Source organism: Lithobates pipiens, unplaced genomic scaffold (genome assembly GCF_037356315.1).
Source record: "Lithobates pipiens isolate NorthernLeopardFrog02 unplaced genomic scaffold, aLitPip1_a1.2 Scaffold_16, whole genome shotgun sequence".
Taxonomy (NCBI): domain Eukaryota; kingdom Metazoa; phylum Chordata; class Amphibia; order Anura; family Ranidae; genus Lithobates; species Lithobates pipiens.
Genome location: NW_027507748.1, coordinates 223,793,005 through 223,817,816, shown reverse-complemented (window position 1 = coordinate 223,817,816; position 24,812 = coordinate 223,793,005). Strand labels below are relative to the sequence as shown.

The 24,812-nt window shown below is 41.2% G+C and overlaps 1 protein-coding gene across 1 annotated transcript in view; it reads left to right on the top strand.

Annotated features, from left to right (window-relative positions):
• Positions 1–1,193: 1,193 nt before the first annotated feature.
• The window catches only part of CUNH3orf85 (chromosome unknown C3orf85 homolog), a 41,318-nt gene continuing 17,699 nt past the window's right edge, over positions 1,194–24,812 (top strand). The window contains exons 1-3 of the mRNA XM_077481121.1: positions 1,194–1,396; positions 1,910–2,043; positions 5,733–5,824. Of these exons, the coding sequence (XP_077337247.1) occupies positions 1,348–1,396; positions 1,910–2,043; positions 5,733–5,824 (275 nt within the window). The 5' untranslated portion in view covers positions 1,194–1,347. The remainder of the gene's footprint in view (positions 1,397–1,909; positions 2,044–5,732; positions 5,825–24,812) is intronic.

The window sequence follows — 24,812 nt, the reverse complement described above, 5'->3', positions numbered from 1 at the left end:
GAAATGGCGTTTTGAAATCTGCCACTGTGGTACAGCACATTCCACAAATTCACAAAATGGGGCTGAGTTTACCAACTGAAAAGGCAGAAGTTGCAGTGTTAGCAATTTGGCCAAGCTAGCATTCAGACACTGAGAATGTGGATGGCTGGGACCAACTGTACTGTATCACATAGTGTGTATACCACCTGAAGTGTATTAGACATTGTACACACGGTATTATATACTGTGTACACTGCCTGAAGTGTATTAGAAACTGTACACCACTGAATGCACTGAATATATATAGGCTATACTGAATGCAGAGTATATATATATATATATATATATATATATATATATATATATATATATATATATATATATATATATAATACACTGCCTGAAATGTATTATATAATGTACATCGCCAAGTGAATTGTATATATATGCTACACTTAATGCAGAGTATATATATGTGTGTATACTCAACTGACTGTATATATACATATATATAATTATATATATATATATATATATATATATATATATATATATCAAAAACACTGCAACTAACTAACCTGCCTGCCTAATTTAGCTCAATCTCTTTGTCCACGTCAGCAATACTACATGCGGCCGCTCTGTAAGCAGCCTTATATAGTATGGGGTGTGGACTTAGTCCCCCTGTGCCATGATTGGCCAAAGACACCCTGTCTTTGGCCAATTATGGCTCTCTCTGCAGAGCGCGCTGTGATTGGTCAAAGCATGCAGGTCAGGTGCATGCTTTGGCCAATCATCAGATGCTAATGCACTGCGATCTTGCAGTTCCAAGGTGCTCAAATTTCCCACAAACACCGCATAGGAACAGCCGATGTTCGATTCGAACACTGAGCTCTTCCCTATGCTATATCAATCTTTGCGGTATTAGTGTAATTGCTGAATTACACTAGATAGCTTCCCTAAAACGTACAGACATAATGTTTCCACTGTATATTCAGCAATGATTCTGGAAACAATTCTCTTACAATATCAAAGTACAAATTAGAATTGCAAATTTCCATTACTTCCTAGATGTAAGTGTATTTGTTTGGCTTTTGACTTCCTTTTTATCTGCTTTATTTTTTTCTGTGATCGTCCAGCGTGGCATCCTTATAATCTCTGGTGTAAAGTACAATCGAGGATTGGCAGTTTCAGCCTATATAACACGAACACAGATTCGTGTTAATCAGTAAATAGCCAAAGCATCACAGGCTCAAAGGTTACAGAAACCGAGTTAAGGACAGAAAGTAATCCTAACAAACGCTAGGACTTTAGTTCATTAAATACACGTTTTTTTGAAATTGTAATTTCGAAAAATAATTTTGGATCATTATGGGACATGCAGTAATTATACTTTTACAGTTTTATATTTTAATACAAGGTAAGACAATATGTATTATTATTTTTAATTGTGATGCCATTTTAATCACAAAGACTGTCTGAAAAGAATATGTTACCAGTAAAGTGTAAATGTATGAGTGTCTGGCAACATTAATGGAATATTTCAATCTTGAACTAATAATTATGTAAAATGCTACAATTAGCATGACAAAAAAAAAACCTTACATGTAATTTAAACCAAATATATGTGGCTTTTGAAAAGTTATTCCCATAAAACAATAGTGTTCAACATAGCATATATGGTAATGGAATGTATGGTGATGAAACTAGTATTTAGAAATAAATGACATATATAATCTTAATGAACATTCTGCCAGAATGAATATTATTAGTCTGTGCAGACTATATTATAAGACACAACATTCATAATTTTTTATTTTGATGGTGGTGGATCCAACATTTATTATTATTCTGTCTTTTTTGGTAATTTTTTATTTTTTATTTACATAGAATAATCTGGTTTTAAGCATATTTTTTTTTATTTGCTTATTAGGTAGTCTAGGATATTCATTTTTTTCTGAAGAAGCTCAAAATCAGTTTTTGAAACTTAAAAGACAGGCGTTTTCTAAGCACTTTTGGGAACCCAATAACTCAGAGATTTCATGGAGTTCAAAAATGACAGAGAAGGTAACATTGTCAAGCAAAAACTGGAAATGCAAAATTATATGTGTTTTGTTAGCTTTTATTGTCCTTTTTTAACCTTTAAAGATAACTTGACAAAAATACTAAAGTTTTCTATTTATTGTTAGTATCATACTTTTGCCAAGTCTGTCAAAGTCTAGATTAATGGTAATACAAAATTCGGAATGCCGAATAATTCTAGGCAGCGTCCTGGCAGAGGAGTGTCTAACATTCTTATTCTGCAACTTCTGTATCAGCAAAAATGTCAGAGATTTAAATAAAAAAAAAACATTGATGTTCTAGGTTTGGTTACTTAGCAATGATACCGTTAATTTAAAAAGTAAACAACATTTCTTCATTGTCCTGTTCTGCTCTGCAATACAGTGATCTAGATACATATTTCAGAGACTGACTTATTATTTTATTTAGAATTTCTTGAAATTCTATCTTTCACTATTAACATGTATGAAAATCATTAACATCCCACATTTGGAATAGTTATATATTTCAAGTATATGAGTGTGATGTAAAAATTCCACAAAATAAAAAAAAAAACAAAAAAAAAACATCCAACTGTATTTAATTCAGTCTGAAACGTAATAATGTGTGTCACTTAACATTTATGCAGTATATAGGTATAATAAAAATGTTTTATTTTAAGTTAAACCTATCTACCTGTCAAATTAGCACACTTGTTAGCTATTAGAATGACATTAAACCAAACTCTTGAATGCTACTGTAGGTAGTTTAAAATGAAATAAAAAAAAGATGGTTTGTTTTTACAGTGCCTTAGCTTTATCCATGGTCCTGAAATTTGCCATTTCAATATTCCCTTACCCTCATGAAGACAGTTATTTTACCTACTGCACAGAATAGATACAGACATACTTGATCAAAATGTGCATATATCTTTAGCAATCAGTATCCCTTGATCTTTTCATCAATTTTACATGCTGTAGTATATGCTGTGGTCAGAAACTTTCTAAGGAAACAAATACTTTGAACAAAGTAACAAATAAGTAAGTTCTGGGCAGGGACGTGCAGTCAGGGGAGGCAGGGGAGGCAGAGTCATGAAAAAATAAAGTCACAAAAAAAGATCGAGCCTCGAGAGTTGTAGCTCAGCGACATAAGGGGGGGGGGGTGGGTAGGTAGCTAAAGTCCTACCCCACCACTGGTCAAAATTTGGGGTTCTTGGTACCTACGGTTCCAGAGATATGGGGCTCCTTGTGCAGGTTGCCAGAAACTACATACAGAGTGGCCAGTTTAAATACAAGCTGGCACACTCCGTTTGCAGCAAACTGAGAGGATGAGCTCATAGTGCCTCTCATTTCTTGTCAGAGGCACTGAGCTCAGCGGAAAGCCTGGAGCCTTGGACCAATAGTAAAGTACCATTGGCCCCAGCTGTCCAATAAAAATGCTGCAGTGGAGGCTCTCCTCTTACTGCAGTGTCATATAAGGGGCCATGTGTCTAAAAGACAAACGCTCCCTTCCAGGCCAGCCCTCTTAACGAGAAGGAAAAATCATGGGTTTTTGGGTATAAGGTTTACCCATAATCCAATGTTTTTCTAACACACTTAAGAAGGAGAAAGATAATCTTCTACTGCTGAAAATGTACTGTTTTAATCAAGCTAAATCATATATTATTCTGCTATATGTTATAACATAATAATGTATTTTTATCTATTTACTGTGAAATTACTGGTTTGAAGTTATAAGTTCAAACTTCAGTAATTTGTCTGTTAAGCCACCTGCTTGAATACAGATATTGAAAATATAGTAAATTACCTTAAAAACAATATATAATTATTATTTGTATATTACCGTACTTACTTATGGTAATTAACCCCTTGCCACCCTGGCCAATTCTGACACTTCTCTCCTACATTTAAAAATCATAATTTTTTTGCTAGAAAATGACTCATAACCCCCAAACATTATATATATTGTTTTAGCAGACACTCTAGGGAATAAAATGGTGCTTGTTGCAACTTTTTATATTACACAGTATTTTCACAGCATTTTTTTCCCAAAAATTTTTTGGGGCAGAAACAGTTTCATGAAAAAAAAAACACTAGTTAGCCCGTATACTATGAGAGCTGAAGTTAGAAGCTGATTGGCTTTTTTAGCAGTTTTAGTACTTGGCCCCATTGGCTTTGATTTATTAATGAAGTAGAGCATGTTCACTTTGCAAAGCAAAGTTTCATTTAGCTTTTTGACTTTGGGAAAGCTGTGCTGACTTCAAACATCCAATAATAAGCAAAATAATATTCTTTTTTATTTTCCTTGAACATGATTGGGTATTCCTTTTGATCTCAAAGCCCTTCTCTGGGATGACCTCATATATAGATGTAAAGAACCTTATTTTCCCTGTTCTCACACAACAATACTTACCACGTGAGACAAAACTGTATCTAAGCTGTGATTCTCCTATATTATAGAGCCCATGACTGTCTTTTTTGGGAACCCAGAATCCCCCCCCTGCTTTGACACAAACCCAATTTCTGGCTGAGCAAAGACCCCCTCATAGGTTGTCCCTAATTTTATGACCACATTGCTGTGGCATTCCATGCTGCTCCCTGACCACATTGCAGTAGCTGCCACATCCGCAAGTTGCCACTTATGTAAACCCTCCCTGTTAACTCCATTCGAGAGTCCCCTCCTTCAGGAATTTGCCTTCAATACACTGGTCAGTAGTCCATTTAGCATAACATATCTTTTTAATCTGAGAACTGGGATAAAGCCGTTACTCTCATGCATCAACTATCCTTAGCAAACAAGGTTTAGGAGACTAGCTTTAAAATACTCTCCAGCTGCTACCAATGCCCAAGTATACGGCACTAAATCTATCCCTCGGTACCAGATCAAAGTCGTTAATGCCAAAACCACACAGGAAACATGTCACAGATCTTGTGATTCTGTATCTGCATTAATATGTTTTACTGCTTTCCATGTTACCAGGCCCTATCAAAATTGCCAAAAAGGACATTCTTCAGCATTTCCTTACTGCAGCCCGCACTGCAATCCCTTGGCATTTGCACTCACCATAGACAGTTTAATGAATTTCATTGGTATAAGCACCAATTTTTACTGAATGAAACTGATTCATTCATTGTCATATTCATTGTCATTAGCTGTGATTGGCCAAAGCTAATCACATGATATAGATAGGCTGTGATTGGCCCTGTCTGTACCATGTAATCTCTGTGACCAATCACAGTTGTATACAATGCATGGCATGTATAAAATTGTGATTGGAAGCCATTCATGATTTACAGTACAATTGTCATGGGACCTGCTGTGATTGGTCACAGCAATCACATGATACTGGCAGCGGGCCAGTATAGTGATCAGTCATGAAGCTGTGTCCAGTGACAGCACGCGCTGCTGCGTGGTGCCTTCTGAAAGGACATCATATGAAGTCCACTCAGAAGGATGAAAGGCCCGTCCGCCCATCAATCTGTTATAGGCCGGGCAGGACGTTTTTAATATAACTGTACCCCCTCCCTCTTTATATTATTAACCACTTCTCCCCTCCCTTTTTTTATTTTCTGCACATTCAAAACCAATAACTTGAGATTGAAAACGTAATGAAAATTCAAATGAACATGCCTAATTCCTAATTCAGAGTAATTGTCTCAAATAGATATGTAGACAATCAATGTATTAATGATATGTATGATAATACTTTTTTTAAGGCAAGTGATACATGGAAGTCATTGGTAAACTTGGCACGGTATTACATGAATATAGAGTCAACATATGCATCCCACTATTCTTCTAACATTGGGTAAGTGTGGTATTTATTTTTTATTTCTTAAATACCTTCCAACCAGCTCTACAAGTGGTATTTGCTGTTTTCCAAAAAAAGATACAAGGAAAAAAAACTTTAATATTATTTATTTATTATTATAATGTCATCCTCAATAGACAGAGATATGTTTTTAAGAAGAAAAACTAGCTAGGTTTGAAATGCTTCAAACACCATATTGTTAGGATACTACTAGCTAGTATCCTGCAGAGAAGGTGTGATATGTAGAGCTGCACAGAGGAGACTGGACTCCAAAGTGCAAAAAACAACGAAGATTATTGAGCACACAACATATACTACTGTGCAAAAGTTTTAGGCATGTGTGAAAAATGCTGTAAATTGAGAATGCTTTCAGAAATAAAAGTGTTAATAGTTTCTTTTTATCTATTAACAAAATGGAAAGAAATGAACAGAAGAGAAACCCAGATCAATTCTTCTAGGTACTCCTGTGATCCCAAGGAGAAATAGCGCAAAAAGAGCTTTGACCCTACTTCTTCAAAGTGGTTGTAAACCCTTACATATACCCCAAATAAAAAACAATAATAGTGAGCGCACCAGTCAATATAGCAGATGGCATGCAAGGTGACTGTACAAAACCTTGTGATTAAATAATAAATAGTAAAGGTGCAGTGCTTAACAAGAGTGAAAAATGTATATCCAAACCAATAAATAAATAAAAAAGTCCAATTAAAAGTGAATTATATAAAACTGTAAACCATTTGTCAACCTTTTCAACACAGAGGAACCCTTGAAATAGGTCTCGGGGAACCCCTTCTAAAAAATTTAAATCTACAACTCATGATACATTAGTGTGATGGTCAGTGGGAAGAATGGTCCTTACACATATTTATCATTAGGTAGAATTATCTCCTTACAGATAGCTAAAAAGATCAATAGTTTGAGTGGGAACTTATCTGAGAGGAAAAAATTGCTCAATGTTGAAGAAACCCCTAACAACCTCCGGAGGAACCCTGGGGTTCCACAGAACCCTGGTTGAGAATCACTGCTATTAACAAAATCCACAATCTGTGACAAGTCCATCCAATACGTATTCTACAGTATAGGGGAACTATACGCTCACCAGAAACATCAAAATATCAAGCAGAAAGTGGCATCCACTGAATATCACCCAAATTCATGATGAATTCCTGTGCAAGGGAACCTCCACCCAAAATATGCACTCACAAGAAATGAGACATATAAAAGCTCCAATCAGTAATCTTTAGTCATCTCCTTTAGGTTATCACGTTGGTAGCTTGGATTCCTTCTTCCAGGAAGCAACAAACTAAGTGAAAAAAGCTCACCAACCAGGAGTCCAAGAGAACTTATATAGTGTAGTATTTATTGTAAAAATATTTAAAATACAAGAAAATATGCTGCAGCATTAAAAAAACAAACCAAACAGACAAGGGTGGTCCCCCAGACATGTGGACATGGCAGCGTGGTATCAGCACACAGGGCCCTCCCATGTATTTGGTGCGAATGCATGTTATCAAGGAGACCAACTAAAGTTTTTTATGGTTATACTGTATATAATTTACTTCATATTTAACTGGACTCTTTTACTTATTTACTGTTTTGGACATACATTTTTTCACTCTTGTTAAGTGCTGCACTCTTAGCCCACGTACACACGGTCGGAGATTTTGCCAACCAAATCCGTCGGATTTTGCCCGTCGGATTTAGTCCGACGGATTGTGTCCGAAACTGTTGCATACACACGGTTGGGCCAAGTTGTCTGATTTAGCGGTTGCCAAGAACGCGGTGACGTAATTTCATTACGATGGGACTACATTCAGGCTAGTAGCCAATAGCTTTGATGTAGGAATTTGATCTGAGCATGCGTGGCACTTGGTCCGATCAAAATTCGCTACACATGATCGGATTAGGTCAGACCGGCCCAGTTGGTCGGGAAATCTTTCCAACATGTTGGAAAATAGGGACAGACGGAGATTCGGACGGAATCAGTCCGATGCATACCACACACAGTCGGATTATCTGACGACATGGTCCGATAAGACTCATTTCGACAGATACAGTGTGTACAAGGGCTTACATGTATCCAGTGAGGTGACTGGACTGTACCTGTTTATCTGCGGTCCTCCCTTCTCTACATCCGGTGCCAAAGTCCAGAATATATAAAGCTTGTCTGAGCTGTCAGAAAAAAGGGGCAGCAAGCTGCAATTACACTCTGCAGAACTCAGTGAAGAGAGCTCTGAGAGCTAATTGGAGGGAAGGGACACACCCCCTTCACACAGCACACAGGAACAGAGAAGAGGCTGTCAATCAGCTAGAGCCCGTCCCCGTCACCTTTTTCTCTTGGTGTCAGGAAAACTTGTCAAAAGGGATTCATGCTGATAGCAGAGGAATGAAGTAACAAACAGAAATTACACTTAGTGCTCTTTGAGGTTTAAAACCACTTTAATATGAATTTTTACTTCTTTGTTAAAAAAGAAAATCACTGCTTGGTTGGAATAGTTAGGCTAACAACTATAATAAAACTACCAGTACTTGTAAGCAACATTTTTTTTGTTAACCAAGAGCATGGATGATTAACACAATCAGAGAAATATGTTTGTAACTGCAGCTTAGAAATCAATATATATTGTATGTATATACTTTAAAATAGGCACTGAAAATATTGAAGCTGGTAGGGGTGGGGGGCATTAGGCAAGATACAAGGTTCCCAAAAACTGTAAACTATTTGATATAAACCATCAAATGTTTAACATATATGCATTACAATCATTTCTGTGATTCAGGTTTAATTCAGTTTTTTAGATCATTTAACTATGTATTCATTTTTAAATAGAAAGTAATAAGAATAGCATTGCTGCTTTTAAACCTTTAAAACAGTGTTCTAGCCGCAATATTTACAACTACAATACACACTGTAGCTGCTGACTTTTAATAAGGACACTTACCTGTCCAGCGAGCCCGCAATGTCGGCCATCCGAGGCTGATCGGTCCATCAGATCGGGTGCCGGTGCCACCATCTTAACAAAGGGAAACAGGCAGTGGAGCCTTGGGGCTTCACTGCCCGTTTCCTACTGCGCATGATGGAGTCATGCAGCATTTTGTGAATGGCCCGTTGTTTTCTGGGACACAAACACGTCCCTGGTAAGTAAAACTTTTTTTTTTCAATTTTTTTAAAATATTTTTTTGTGAATGTTAATGTAATTTTTTTTTTTTAGGGTGGCCCTCCACTTTAAGGTCCCTCTTAATGATTTTTTCATTTGCTTGCCTTTTACAACTATTTTCTTTATTAGAGATCAAAGTTTGGGATATGTGGTACTTTAAAGGTGCACACTTACATACGTGCATATAGTAACAGAATTTTGTAAAAAAATATATTTATTTAAGATACATGAAAAAAGTTAAAATAGCATTATATACAATATATCCGCATCCATTTTGGGTAGAAAATGACACGTTTTAATGCTATAGTTCACACTTGTATTCTACATGTTTCATTGTAAGGCTTCTTCGGGAACAATGTGGAATCTTATCTACTAAATAACAAAATATGCATGTCAACAAATGTTATTACAATTTACAAAATACAATATACATAGAGAAAAAACATGATTAGATGTGTGCAATTGGATGTGTCCACCCACCCAACAGCACTCCCAAGTATCTAGTTCCTACCTCATGATGCTGAGGATCCGGGACCCATTGATGGCCTAGGGCAGAGGAGGGAGTGAAGATCACTGGCCCTTTGTATCCGACTAGTGGTGATCGCCCCAAAAAAGCTGGATCTCCCGCAGGGAGGGGTATCGATAATGTGTACTCGTTTGACGGGTACAACCTACATTTCAATCAAAATCTAATTAGTTATCTCTATACAGGATGCCCTCAACGTAGCAGCATTGAACTACGCTATTAATCCAGTGGAGAATTCTTACTTCAAAAACATATCTTTCAAAAATAGTATTGGGAGCCTATAGATCCATCCAACAGCATCAAGCACACAATTCAATAGTGATTACATTTATTAATTTCTATAAAGGAAACAACAGAGAATTTCTTATCTAAGAAATCCATATATTCCATTGCCTTTTGCATAGAGTCCAATAGTACCTGTCTCTATTCTGTAGCAGACCAACAGCCAAGGGCATATCCAAGAGAAAGAAAAGGGGTAACATAGAGCTTCCAAACAACCAAGGGTCCCAACTAGATCTACAAGTGGAAATCACAAGATAAATCCATGGTCAAAGCACAGTTCAAACCTAGTCTTTTGCAAACCAAGAGTCATTCCTACTTGTCAACATACCTGCATGCCGTGGACATTCACAAACAAGGCTCTCATATACACCAGCAACATGGCACTTGCTACATGGGTCCTTTAATACCCACCCGTTGCATCCAACATGCCGTTAATGTCATGCCGTGGTGACGCAACACGGACGCTTGGGTGGGAGAGGCCACGTGAAGACAGACAGCTCCCTATGCACGTCATGCCCCCAGTGTGCACTGCTCCATAGGAAAGCAGAATCACAGCATAGAACGTGCATCGAATGTGCATCGAACAACATCGCAATCACATCGAACGTGCATCGAACAACATCGCATCCCTGATGGGGAGATGACCACAGAGTGGGGCACAGCAGACCACCGAGCGACTGGATCAGAGCAATCCCTCGGGGGAAATTGTAAATTGTAGTAACATTTGTTGCATATTTTGTTATTTAGTAGATGAGATTCCACGCTGTTCCTGAAGAAGCCTTACGGCAAAACATGTAGAATAGAAGCATGACCTACAGCATTACAATGCCAAAACGTGTCCTTTTCTACCCAAAATGGATGTGGATGTATTGTATATAATGCTATTTTAACTTTTTTCATGTATCTTAAATAAATATTTTTTTTAATTAAATTGTGTTACTATATGTACGTAAGTAAGAGTGCACCATCAAAGTTTCAAGTCTCCCAAATTTTGCTGTCTATGTATATTTAGTAATGGTGGTGCCATATACTCTTTAGAATAGATTCTGGAACTGACCACATATACTTTTTGCGCTATTTTCTTCATTAGTCTTAATACATCCTAGTAGTTTGACAGACACTTTACAAGTTTCCCCACTGATATCTGTAATTGTAACAGGGACAATATATTCTAAGCTCACTTGGTGCAAGGTGAAATTTGAATTGTATACACTGTATATTGTATATGTTTAATTAAATATTGATATAATGATAATAGTTTTTAATGTAATAATATTTAGAAAACATATAATATTATACATGCAACCTACATGGAAATACATTTTATAGAAGTCCTTCCTTTGCCTTTATTGAGTTAAATCAGCAAAAATATATTTGACTTATAATTTTAAAAATAGATTTAATCATTAGAAGGAAGCCTGGTATTTTAAATACTTCATAAGCCATTTTAATTATTTGCCTTGTTGGAAAATATCAATTATTTACAAGAGTTATCAGTTCCTATGAGCGAAGTGCATAAAATATGTAGAGGCTTTTTAATTTTCCTTCAGAACTTCGACATGCAGTTACACTTTGATTCAGAATATATGCCCGACTCATGGTAAATAAGCTAGTGATGTATACAATTAATTTAATAGTAATGTGGACAAAATTTTACAATTCAGCTTGATGTACTTGAAAATTGAACTACCAATTTTAAATCATATTTAGGATAAGTTTTTAATAACGTAGGCAAGTTTACTGCAATTACATGCAGTATCATATACAGTTAAATGGTAAAAAAATGTCTTTACAAAAAAAAAAGAATATTAAATGCAGTTTAAGCTATGTATGTGCAACAATAAACTTACATCTGTTGTTTCTGGAATGTAAATGTAAGACCCTTCTATTTGCAATCCATATTCTAATGAACTCTGTAGCTGCTGCTCACTTTGAATATAAATGAAGAGAATTGATCACAGTTTGCAGAAAAATATGCTTAGTTTCATTCTGAAAGCTGCCATGTTAAGAGACATGGTAGACAGCTTAACATACACCCCAAATATGTGATAGGATTACATTATTACTTTACAACTAAAGCAGCAGTGCTGCTGAATTTCATTGTAATCTGAAAGGATTCTTAAAATATATTTAATGCCGACTACACATCCCAGTGTTTTCAGCAAGTTTTAATATTATGAGTTACTTTTTGAGGATAATAGTACAACTGGATCAAATAGATACAGTGGTGGACTATGATAGGACCAAAATGGCAGTTAACCGAGGCTCCAGAATCCAGGAGGACCACTTCAGCCCCGGAAGATTTGGCTGCTTAATGACCAGACCATTTTTGCGATGTACCCAAACAAAATTTATGTCCTTTTTTCCCCACAAATAGAGCTTTCTTTTGGTGGTATTTGATGATCCCTGCAGTTTTTATTTTTTGCACTATAAACAAGAAAAGAGCGACAACTTTGAAAAAAACTAAATATTTTGTACTTTTTGCTATAATAAATATCCCCAATTTTTTTTAAAAAAAAGCAATTTTTTTCCTCAGTTTAGGCCAATATGTATTCGTCTATATATTTTTGGTAATAAAAATCACAATAAGCGTATATTTATTGGTTTGCGCAAAAGTTATAGCGTCTACAATATAGGGGAAATATTTATGTCATTTTTATTATTTTTATTTTTTTACTAGTAATGGCGGTGATCTGTGATTTTTATCGTGACTGCAACATTATGGCAGACAGATCGAACACTTTTGACACATTTTTGGAACCATTGACAATTATATATCAGAGCTATAAAAATGCAGTAATTACTGTGTAGATGTCACTGGCAGGGAAGGGGTTAACACTAGGGGATGATCAAGGGGTTAACTGTGTTCCCTAGGTGTGTTCTAACTGTAGGGGGATGGGAGTGACTGGAGGAAATGACAGATCGTTGTTCCTAGCTAGTAGGAACTCACAATCTGCCTCTCCTCACAGAACAGGGATTTGTGTGTTTACTCACACGTCCCTGTTCTGGCTCTTGTGCCCACGATCACGTGTGTCTTCACGACCCCCGGCCATGGGCATTGGCACCCCCACGCTTGCTATCCCGCTTAAAGGAGCCGATGTACAGCTACGACGGCTCGCAGGATTGCGCCGACCTGCAGCAGTATAATGACGGTGGCTGGTAGGCAAGCAGTTAAGATTCTGGAAAGATTCTGTACTACAGAAATGTTTATAGTGAGTCAACTATAGCTTTGCCATTAGGCTTCATTCTCAGGGAAGTCAGCAATGGTAGCCTTCTGGATTCCTTTAAAAAAGTGACAGAAACCTAGCGAACTAACTATATACAATATGGGAAGCAAGGGTAACAGGGACAATGCAAGAAAAAGGGGAAATCAGGACTAGGTACAGGAACAAGGGGAGCAGCAGAAAGGGAACAGGATACAAAGGTAGCTCAAGAGCAGGCTGGATCTGACAGCAAGCAATGCAATCAAAATGCTGACACGAGCTGCAATAGTAGAGGTGGGGTTTAAAGGCTAAGTTCACCGTTGTTCACCTTTTTTATTCCTCTAAATTCCAGCTCCCCTATGTATCAATATAGCATTAATGTACTTCTTTTGAAAAAATAAAAAAAGTTTTCAATCTCTTCTTCACTGTCCTAATGGTTGTGTGAAAACACTGCTCCATTACTTTTGCCTTACTTCCTGGACAGACTTTAGGTCATGACACAGTAAGGGGTTGACCAGCCTACCTCATTAGCATACACCATGCATCCCCTTCCTTCATCTGGTCAACTCCTCCCGGTGTCATGACCTAAAGTCTGTCCAGGAAGTAAGGATAAGTGTTTTTTAACAGCCATGAGGACAGTGTGGTAAGCGTGTGTAGAATAAATGGAAAGATTTTTTTATTTCTGCAAAAAAAGTACATTAATGCTATATTGGTACATAGGGGAGCTGGAATTAAAAAAAAAGAAAAAAAAGGTAAACAAAGGTGAACTTAGCCTTTAACCACTTCCGGGCTAGCCGCCACAGTTTTACTGTGGCAGGTTGGCTCGGCTGGGCAAATCGACGTTACCTTACGTTGCTTTTTCTTTTGGCCACTAGGGGGGACACGCCCGCAGCATGTGCCCAGAGTCGATGCAAGTGCGATGACCACCAGGCACCCACGATCGCTCGTGACAGAGTGAGAACCGGGATAAACCGGGTAAACACACAAATCCCGGTTCTTTCAGGGAAGTAGAGACAGATCGTGTGTTCATGCTAAGTATGAACACCCATATCTCTCTCCTCCTAGACAGTCCTATCCCCCCACAGTGAGAACACAGTTAACCCCTTGATCACCCCCTAGTGTTAACCCCTTCCCTGCCAGTGGCATTTATACAGTAATCAGTGCATTTTTATAGCACTGATCGCTGTATAATTATATATCAATATATAATTATAATGGTCCAAAAAATGTGTCGAAAGTGTCTAATTTGTCCGCCGCAATACAGCAATATCGCAGTCCTGATAAAAATGAATGCTGCCATTACTAGTAAAAAAAATATAATAATAAAAATGCCATAAATCTATCTCCTATTTTGTAGACGCTATAACTTTTGCACAAGCCAATCAATGTGGGATATTTATTATAGCAAAAAGTAAAAGATATTGGGGTTTATTTACTAAAGGCAAATCCACTTTGCACTACAAGTGCACTTGGAAGTGCAGTAACTGTAGACCTGAGGGGGATATGCAAGAGAAAAAAAAACAGCGTTTTTGCTTGTACATGATTGGGTGATAAAATCAGCATCATCAAAATCCCCTCATTTCAGATCTTCCCCTCAGATCTAAAGCAACTGCACTTCCAAGTGCACTTGCAGTGAACTTGTAGTGCAGAGTGGATTTGCCTTTAGTAAATCCACCACATTGTGTTTTTTTTTCAAAATTGTCGCTCTTCTTTTGTTTATAGCACAAAAAATTAAAAACACAGAGGTGATCAAATACTACCAAAATAAATCTCTACTTGTGGAAAAAAAAGGACATCAATTTTGTTTGGGTACAGCATCGCATGACCGTGCAATTGTCAGTTAAAGCAACGTAGTGCCTTATCGCAAAAATGGCCTGGTCATTGAGCAGCCAAATCTTCCAGGGCTGAAGTGGTTAAGTATCCTCACAGCTGCTGGGGCCAATTGGAACTGATTGCAGAAACCTGCTGCCTGCTGGCAGACACCCGCTGGTGGTCACTGGAACTACAGCTTTCAGCCCAGAGAACCACAGTGCTACAAGCAGGTGAACCAGGTCCTAACATACCTGCTGTGAGCCCAGGGCATTTTTTGATGTTTCAAAATGTTTCAAATACAACACTCTACAATTCAGTTTGTAGTTTGTTTTCTATTACATCATGTTTTTGTAGATGTATTTTTAAGCTTTGTGTATATGTTAAGTTGTAGTGTTCCAGGAAGGACCAGAGGAATTCTCATCCGAATGTGGCCTCATCCAGTGGACAGAAGTCGTGATTTGCAATAAAAGGCTGCCACTGATCAGTAAATTCAGAAAGCAGCAAGTGTCAGAATACAATGTTTTGGTAGGGTGGTTTTCCTATCCACCTTGTTTGTTAAGCCCACTGGCCAAATGAAAAAAGCTAACCATGTAAGGCCAACCTTTGATTCAAACACAAGTTAGAGTAGAGCATGTTCACTCTTTAAAGTACATTTTCAGCTAAAAGGATACATTTTATCTATTTTATTGAATTGGGTCAACAACGTTCATTCCACAATAAATACCCAATCATGTACAATGAATAAAAAATATATTTTTTCTTGCACATGATTGTATGATTGACATCATCAAATCCTTAATCAACTGCATAAGCTACGTCAATTTGGGTATTCTTTGCAAAGTGATTTTTTTTCATGCTGTTTCAATACATACACTAAGTTAAGTAAAAGCTTTGCAAAGTGAAAATATTCTACTCCTTTAACCTGTTGCCGACCGGCCGTTATGCAGCGGCAGGTTGGCAAGGCTGCGCAAACCCCCGTGATGTCCACTAGGGATGGCTGAACGGTTCGCCCGGCGGTCGTTTCGCAGCGAATTTAGGCTGTTCGCGGTCCACCCGATCGGCGGACTATTGCCGCCGTTCGCCCGACGGACTTCCGTGTTTACTGTGTAAAAGAACTTTGACCTATGATGACACATCCATCATGGGGTACAGGACAGCCAATTGAGACATTACAGCACATGGACACTTGGACATTCCCCCTAACTTATAAATAGACCCGATCCTGCGGCCATTTTACATTCTTTCGTATGTCACTATAGGGAGAGGTTGCTGTGTGGAGCAGGGAGAGACTGCAGTGACCCAAATTGCTAGCTATTAGGTCCACAAAAGTCCTTTTAAGGACTGGTATGGTATAGGTGTTAGGTGTCGTTCAGGATATAGGTTTGAGGCACTGCTGTGCTAGTGATTGTTGCAGCAGCCTGTCTTTTGTCAGTGTAGAGAGAGGGACAGGACGCTGTGTGCAGCAGGGACAGTCAGTTTAATCATTAGCTGTTACTATTAGGTCCACAAAAGTCCTTTTCAGGACTGGTATGGTAAAGTAGTACAGGATATAGTTTTGAGTGCTATTCAAGTTATTGTTCCAGCAGCCTGTGTTTTGTCAGTTTAAATAGGGACAGGCAGGAAGCTGTGTGTGGCAGTGAGGGACAGTCAGTTTAATCAGTAGCTGTTACTATTAGGTCCACAAAGGTTCTTTTCAGGACTGGTATGGTAATAGGCTTGTACACGTATAATATTCTTTCTTCCAAATATAGAAAGAATAACATACTTGACTGCTGCCCTTCTGCTGCAGTAGTCCTTTATGAGTATAGGGACTGAGGTACAGTCTGCTAATCATTCACAACCTACTAGTTCCACAAAGGTCCTTATAAGGACTGGTAAGGTATAGGGTACTACAGTACATAGGGTTGAGTGAGATACAGTCTGCTATTACTTAAGGACTGGTATAGGTCCACAATATATAGGGTTGAGGTGCACTACTGCTGACTGCTGCCCTATACTGCAGCAGTCCTTTATCAGTATAGGGACTGAGGTACAGTCTGCTAATCATTCACAACCTACTTGTTCCACAAAGGTCCTTATAAGGACTGGTAAGGTATAGGGTACTACAGTACATAGGGTTGAGTGAGGTACAGTCTGCTATTTCTTAAGGACTGGTATAGGTCCACAATATATAGGGTTGAGGTGCACTACTGCTGACTGCTGCCCTATACGGCAGCAGTCCTTTATCAGTATAGGGACTGAGGTACAGTCTTCTAATCATTCACAACCTACTAGTTCCACAAAGGTCCTTATAAGGACTGGTAAGGTATAGGGTACTACAGTACATAGGGTTGAGTGAGATACAGTCTGCTATTCCTTAAGGACTGGTATAGGTCCACAATATATAGGGTTGAGGTGCACTACTGCTGACTGCTGCCCTATACTGCAGCAGTCCTTTATCAGTATAGGGACTGAGGTACAGTCTGCTAATCATTCACAACCTACTAGTTCCTCAAAGGTCCTTATAAGGACTGGTAAGGTATAGGGTACTACAGTACATAGGGTTGAGTGAGGTACAGTCTGCTATTTCTTAAGGACTGGTATAGGTCCACAATATATAGGGTTGAGGTGCACTACTGCTGACTGCTGCACTATACTGCAGCAGTCCTTTATCAGTATAGGGACTGAGGTACAGTCTGCTAATCATTCACAACCTACTAGTTCCAAAAAGGTCCTTATAAGGACTGGTAAGGTATAGGGTACTACAGTACATAGGGTTGAGTGAGGTACAGTCTGCTATTCCTTAAGGACTGGTATAGGTCCAAAATATATAGGGTTGAGGTGCACTACTGCTGACTGCTGCCCTATACGGCAGAAGTCCTTTATCAGCATAGGGACTGAGAGTTTTGTCACAGGGTCATTTAAAAAATGACAGGCAGAGGAAGAGGCAGGCCCTTCCGCAGGGGTGGTAGGGGTAGGGCAGGAGCAACAGGCTTGAGCCAAAGTGTGAAGTTGCAGAAGGTGCGTTCAATTACTTTAAAGGACGCACTAGACTTGGTTGAGTGGCTCACTCAGCCTTACTCTTCTGCACCCTCCTCATCCTCTCGATCTGCACCCTCTTCTTCACTCTCTGCTATGTGCACCCCCAAAGACACTACCACCAACAACACCACCACCACCACCACCACATACCTTCCGCTTGAGTCACAGGAATTCTTTTCCGATCCATATCAAGACATTTCTGATGCGCAGCCACTCTTGGCATTGGATCAGGAAGAGGAGGTAGCAAGAACCGGCACTCAGCAGTCTGAAGACAGTACCCAGATCAGCCCAAGGAGGTGGTTGGTCCCCAGTGTTGCTGCCTACTCCGAGATCTCTACTTATAGCGGTGGGGAAGTTGACGTTGATGAAGGCAGGTTTCCGTGGGCCTAATGTTCAAGCGTAAAAAAATGATAAAGCCGGATAACCCTCTTGCCCAACGGTTGACGGCTGGCTTGTCAGAACTGATAGCCCGCCAACTACTGCCATATAAACTCGTGGACTCGGAGGCCTTTCGAAAATTTGTGGCCATTGGAACACCACAATGGAAGGTCCCAGGAAGGAAGTATTTCTCAGAGAAGGGCATCCCAGAGCTATATGGCCATGTTCAGCGGCAAGTAAATGTATCTCTGGCACACAGAGTCGGTGCCAAGATACATCTGACCACAGACACGTGGTCTAGCAAACACGGGCAGGGAAGGTATATCACTTTTACTGCCCACTGGGTGAACCTTCTGACGGCCGTCAAGCATGTAACCCGTGGCACCCGTGTAGATTTGGTTTTACCGCCACGGATTGCATGCAGGCCTGGCTCTTCTTCTCCTCCTCCTCCTACTTCATCCTCCTTCCTCTCCTCCTCGGCTGCCTCCTCCTTTTCCGCTGCTAGCGTCTCTTCCGCTGCGCCGCCCAAGCTCCCCAGAACCTATTTGACATGCCAGGTGAGACGTTGCCATGCCGTGCTGCGTCTGTTGTGCCTGGAAGCCAAGAGCCACACTGGCCCGGCACTCTTTTCAGCTTTGCGTTCACAGGCAGATCAGTGGCTAACAGCGCTCAATTTGACAGTTGGTAAAGTGGTGTGTGACAACGGTGCCAATCTGCTTAGCGCATTGAATGCATGGCACACGTCTTAAACTTGGTCGTGCAGCGATTCGTTGTCAAATACCCTGGGGTCCAGGACATCTTGCGGCAGGCAAGGAAAATCTCGGCCCATTTCAGAAGATCTTACACGGCCATGGCTCGCCTTGCTGACATTCAGCGGGGACACAATCTGCTGGTCAGACGTCTCATTTGCGATTGCCCGACGCGATGGAACTCAACCTTCTATATGCTTGATAGGCTGCTCCAGCAGAAACGTGCAGTTAACGTCTACCTGTATGAATTCTGCGGCAGAACAGGTTCTGGGAGCTGGGTTTTTTTTCACCGCGCCAGTGGCTGCTCATGCGCGACGCATGCAGACTTCTGCGGCCATTTGAGGAGATCACCAAACTGGTCAGTCACAGCCATGGCACCATCAGTGACATGGTACCTTATGCCTTCTTTATGGAGCGTGCATTGCGTCGTGTCAATGATCAAGCTGTGGAGGAGCAGGAGCGGGAAGATGAGGAAGTCGCAATGCTGGATGAATTCCCGGGGGGGCTACTCTATCTGAGACAAGTGAACAACAGGAGTCTGAAGAGGAGTTAGAGGAGGATGGTGCCAGGGCAGATGAGGAGGGGCAAGAAGAGCATGCTTTTAACCTTTCTGGGATCCCTGTTTTTGTGCGTGGATGGGGAGAGGAGAATGAAGAGGACGACATTATCCTGGATGATGAGCAGGAGCCAGGCCACCATACCGCTTGCAGTTTAGTGCAAATGGGGGCCTTCATGCTCCAGTGTTTTAATAGAGACCCCCGTATAAAAAGCATAAGGGTCAAGGACCAGTACTGGGTGGCAACGTACTTAGACCCCCGGTACAAACACAAAATGGCGGAAATATTACCGCCGTCACAGAGGGCTGTCAGAATGGAGCACTTCCAGGCCATGCTTCGAGAAATGCTGCATTCTGCTTTTTCGTGAGCTGGCAGAGGAGCAATTCCCACTCCCAGAGAAGGAGTTGCAGGGACCAATCCAACAGCGCCTGCAAGAAGAGGCCGGTTTGAAGATGTGTTGGTGACTTCTGATATGAGGTCATTCTTTCAGCCGACCCATCGACAGGTGTCTTCCGGATCCAGCATCAGGGAACGCCTAGACCATCAGGTGTCCGACTACATCGGGTTAACAGCCAATGTGGACGCTCTGAGGAGTGATGAACCCCTGGACTACTGGGTAGGCAGGCTTGACCTCTGGCCAGAGCTTGCCCAATTTGCAATCGAACTGTTGGCTTGCTCCTTGTCCAGTGTCCTGTCCGAAAGGACGTTCAGCGCAGCAGGGGGGATCGTGACTGATAAGCGTACTCGCCTAGCTCACGACAGTGTTAACTACCTCACATTTCTAAAAATGAATGAGGCATGGATCTCGGAGGAATTCAACACCAGTAGACCATGTATATGTCTATAAACAATTTTTTTAATCGAGCACACAGACCTTCTTTCTTCATTTGGCTCACTTCCTTGTCCAAAAAAATCACACCGTACTATATGCCCGTACCCTCCTGTTTGAAGAGGTTGAGCGGTGTCATATTTTTGGGGCCCAGCAGCAAATTGCTGGTATCAGTGCTGCTGTTAGTGCTCTCTATCTCGGTGCTGGTGTCAGTGCACTCTATCACGGTGCTGGTGTCAGATCACTCTATCGCGGTGCAGGTGTCAGTGCTGTATATCACGGTGCTGGTGCTGGTGATCATCTCCTGAACCCTCTTCTTTGCCTACCCTGACCTTCCCTTGCCTCCATTGTCTCAAGAGTCCTGAATTGTCAGAATTTCACATATAAAAAAAGAATGCTTGTAGTTGTCGATCCCAGATTCACCTCATACATGTGTTATGTCACGGTGCTGGTGTCAGATCACTCTATCACAGTGCAGGTGTCAGTGCTCTATATCATGGTGCTGGTGATCATCTCCTGCACCTTCTTCTTTGCCTACCCTGACCTTCCCTCGCCTTCATTGTCTCAAGAGTCCTGAATTGTCAGAATTTCACATATAAAAAAAGAATGCTTGTAGTTGTCGATCCCAGATTCACCTCATACATGTGTTATGTCACGGTGCTGGTGTCAGATCACTCTATCACGGTGCAGGTGTCAGTGCTGTATATCACGGTGCTGGTGCTGGTGCTGGTGATCATCTCCTGAACCCTCTTCTTTGCCTACCCTGACCTTCCCTTGCCTCCATTGTCTCAAGAGTCCTGAATTGTCAGAATTTCACATATAAAAAAAGAATGCTTGTAGTTGTCGATCCCAGATTCACCTCACACATGTGTTATGCCACGGTGCTGGTGTCAGATCACTCTATCACAGTGCAGGTGTCAGTGCTCTATATCATGGTGCTGGTGATCATCTCCTGCACCTTCTTCTTTGCCTACCCTGACCTTCCCTCGCCTTCATTGTCTCAAGAGTCCTGAATTGTCAGAATTTCACATATAAAAAAAGAATGCTTGTAGTTGTCGATCCCAGATTCACCTCATACATGTGTTATGTCACGGTGCGGGTGTCAGATCACTCTATCACGGTGCAGGTGTCAGTGCTCTATATCACGGTGCTGGTGCTGGTGATCATCTCCTGCACCCTCTTCTTTGCCTACCCTGACCTTCCCTCGCCTCCATTGTCTCAAGAGTCCTGAATTGTCAGAATTTCACATATAAAAAAAGAATGCTTGTAGTTGTCAATCCCAGATTCACCTCATACATGTGTTATGTCACGGTGCTGGTGTCAGATCACTCTATCACGGTGCAGGTGTCAGTGCTGTATATCACGGTGCTGGTGCTGGTGATCATCTCCTGAACCCTCTTCTTTGCCTACCCTGACCTTCCCTTGCCTCCATTGTCTCAAGAGTCCTGAATTGTCAGAATTTCACATATAAAAAAAGAATGCTTGTAGTTGTCCATCCCAGATTCACCTCACACATGTGTTATGTCACGGTGCTGGTGTCAGATCACTCTATCACAGTGCAGGTGTCAGTGCTCTATATCATGGTGCTGGTGATCATCTCCTGCACCTTCTTCTTTGCCTACCCTGACCTTCCCTCGCCTTCATTGTCTCAAGAGTCCTGAATTGTCAGAATTTCACATATAAAAAAAGAATGCTTGTAGTTGTCGATCCCAGATTCACCTCATACATGTGTTATGTCACGGTGCTGGTGTCAGATCACTCTATCACGGTGCAGGTGTCAGTGCTCTATATCACGGTGCCGGTGCTGGTGATCATCTCCTGCACCCTCTTCTTTGCCTACCCTGACCTTCCCTCGCCTCCATTGTCTCAAGAGTCCTGAATTGTCAGAATTTCACATATAAAAAAAGAATGCTTGTAGTTGTCGATCCCAGATTCACCTCATACATGTGTTATGTCACAGTGCTGGTGTCAGATCACTCTATCACGGTGCAGGTGTCAGTGCTCTATATCACGGTGCTGGTGATCATCTCCTGCACCCTCTTCTTTGTCTACCCTGATCTTCCCTCGCCTCCATTGTCTCAAGAGTCTTGAATTGTCAGAATTTCACATATAAAAAAAGAATGCTTGTAGTTGTCCATCCCAGATTCACCTCATACATGTGTTATGTCATTGGCCATGTGGTGGGACTATGTGTGCACAGCTAGTAATTATTTTGTGGCTGCAAATATGACCTGTAGGTTTGTAAAGTTCATCATCCCTGTGCTGTGCTGACTTCCTCCTGGGGCTGTACCTCTGCTGTGCATATTATGAGGGGCTCCCACCATCCCTGTGCTATGCTTATTATGAGGGGCTCCCACCATCCCTGTGCTGTGCTGACTTCCTCCTGGGGCTGTACCTCTGCTGTGCAAATTATGAGGGGCTCCCACTATCCCTGTGCTATGCTCATTATGAGGGGCTCCCACCATCCCTGTGCTATGCTCATTATGAGGGGCTCCCACCATCCCTGTGCTATGCTCATTATGAGGGGCTCCCACCATCCCTGTGCTGTGCTGACTTCCTCCTAGGGCTGCTTATTATGAGGGGCTCCCACCATCCCTGTGCTGTGCTGACTTCCTCCTGGGGCTGTACCTCTGCTGTGCATATTATGAGGGGCTCCCACCATCCCTGTGCTATGCTCATTATGAAGGGCTCCCACCATCCCTGTGCTATGCTGATTTCCTCCTGGGGCTGCTTACGGTGCAGGTGTCAGTGCTGTATATCACGGTGCTGGTGTCAGTGCTTTATGTCACGCTGGTGATGTCAGATCACTCTATCACGGTGCAGGAGTCATTGCTGTATGTCATGCTGCTGATGTCAGTGCTGTATATCATGGTGCTGGTGTCAGTGCTGTATATCACGGTGCTGGTGTCAGTGCTTTATGTCACGCTGCTGATGTCAGTGCTCTCCATCACGGTGCTGGTGTCAGATCACTCTATCACGGTGCAGGTGTCATTGCTGTATGTCACGCTGCTGATGTCAGTGCTCTCTATCACGGTGCTGGTGTCAGATCACTCTATCACGGTGCAGGTGTCATTGCTGTATGTCACACTGCTGATGTCAGTGCTGTATATCACGGTGCTGGTTTCAGTGCTGTATATCACGGTGCTGATGTCAGTGCTTTATGTCACGCTGCTGATGTCAGTGCTCTCTATCACGGTGCTGGTGTCAGATCACTCTATCACGGTGCAGGTGTCATTGCTGTATATCACGCTGCTGATGTCAGTGCTCTCTATCACGATGCTGGTGTCAGATCACTCTATCACGGTGCAGGTGTCATTGCTCTATGTCACGCTGCTGATGTCAGTGCTCTCTATCAGGGTGCTGGTGTCAGATCACTCTATCACGGTGCAGGTGTCATTGCTGTATGTCACGCTGCTGGTGATCATCTCCTGCACCCTCTTCTTTGCCTACCCTGACCTTCCCTCTCCTCCATTGCCTTCATGCGCTCCACAGTCCTGAATTGTCACAATTTCACATATAAAAAAAGAATGCTTGTAGTTGTCGATCCCAGATTCACCTCATACATGTGTTATGTCATTGGCCATGTGGTGGGACTATGTTTGCACAGCTAGTAATTATTTTGTGGCTGCAAATTTGACCTGAAGGTTTGCAAAGTTCGCCTCCCATTGAAGTCAATGGGGCCCGCCGTGAACATTACGGTTCGCAAACTATTGGCCGCGTTCGTTGTCCGCGTTCGCGAAACGTCCCGTCGAAAGTTCGTCCATCACTAATGTCCACCAGCCACCAGTGATCGCTCCACAGAGAGCCAGAATGGGGATATGTAAACAGACAGATCCCTGTTCTGACAGGGGAGGAGAGAGATATCTGCTGTTCCTAGTGATCAGGAACAGCAATCTCTCTCTTCCTCTAGTCAGTGTCATCCCCCCAGAGTTAGAAACACCTTCCAGGGAACACATTTAACCCCTTGATCGGGCCCTGGTGTTAACCCCTTCCCTGCCAGTGACATTTACATAGTAATCAGTGCATTTTTATAGCACTGATCACTGCATAAATATCAATGGTCCCAAAAATGTGTCAAAAGTGTCCGATCTGCCCACCGCATTGTCGCAGACCCCCTAAAATTGCAGATTGCTGCCATTACTAGTGAAAAAAATAATTATAATAAAATGCCATAAATATATCCCCTATTTTGTAGATGCTATAACTTTTGCACAAACCAATCAATATATGCTTATTGCATTTTTTTTTGTTTTTTTTATGTAGACAAATATATATTGGCCTAAACTGATGAAGAAATTCGTTTTTTTCTTTTGAGTATTTATTTCTCAAAATTGTCAGTCTTTTTTGGTTATAGAGCAAAAAATAAAAACTGCAGAGGTGATCAAATACCACCAAAAGAAAGCTCTATTTGTGGGAAAAAAAGTACATAAATCTTGTTTGTGTACAAGGTCGCATGACCGTGTAATTATC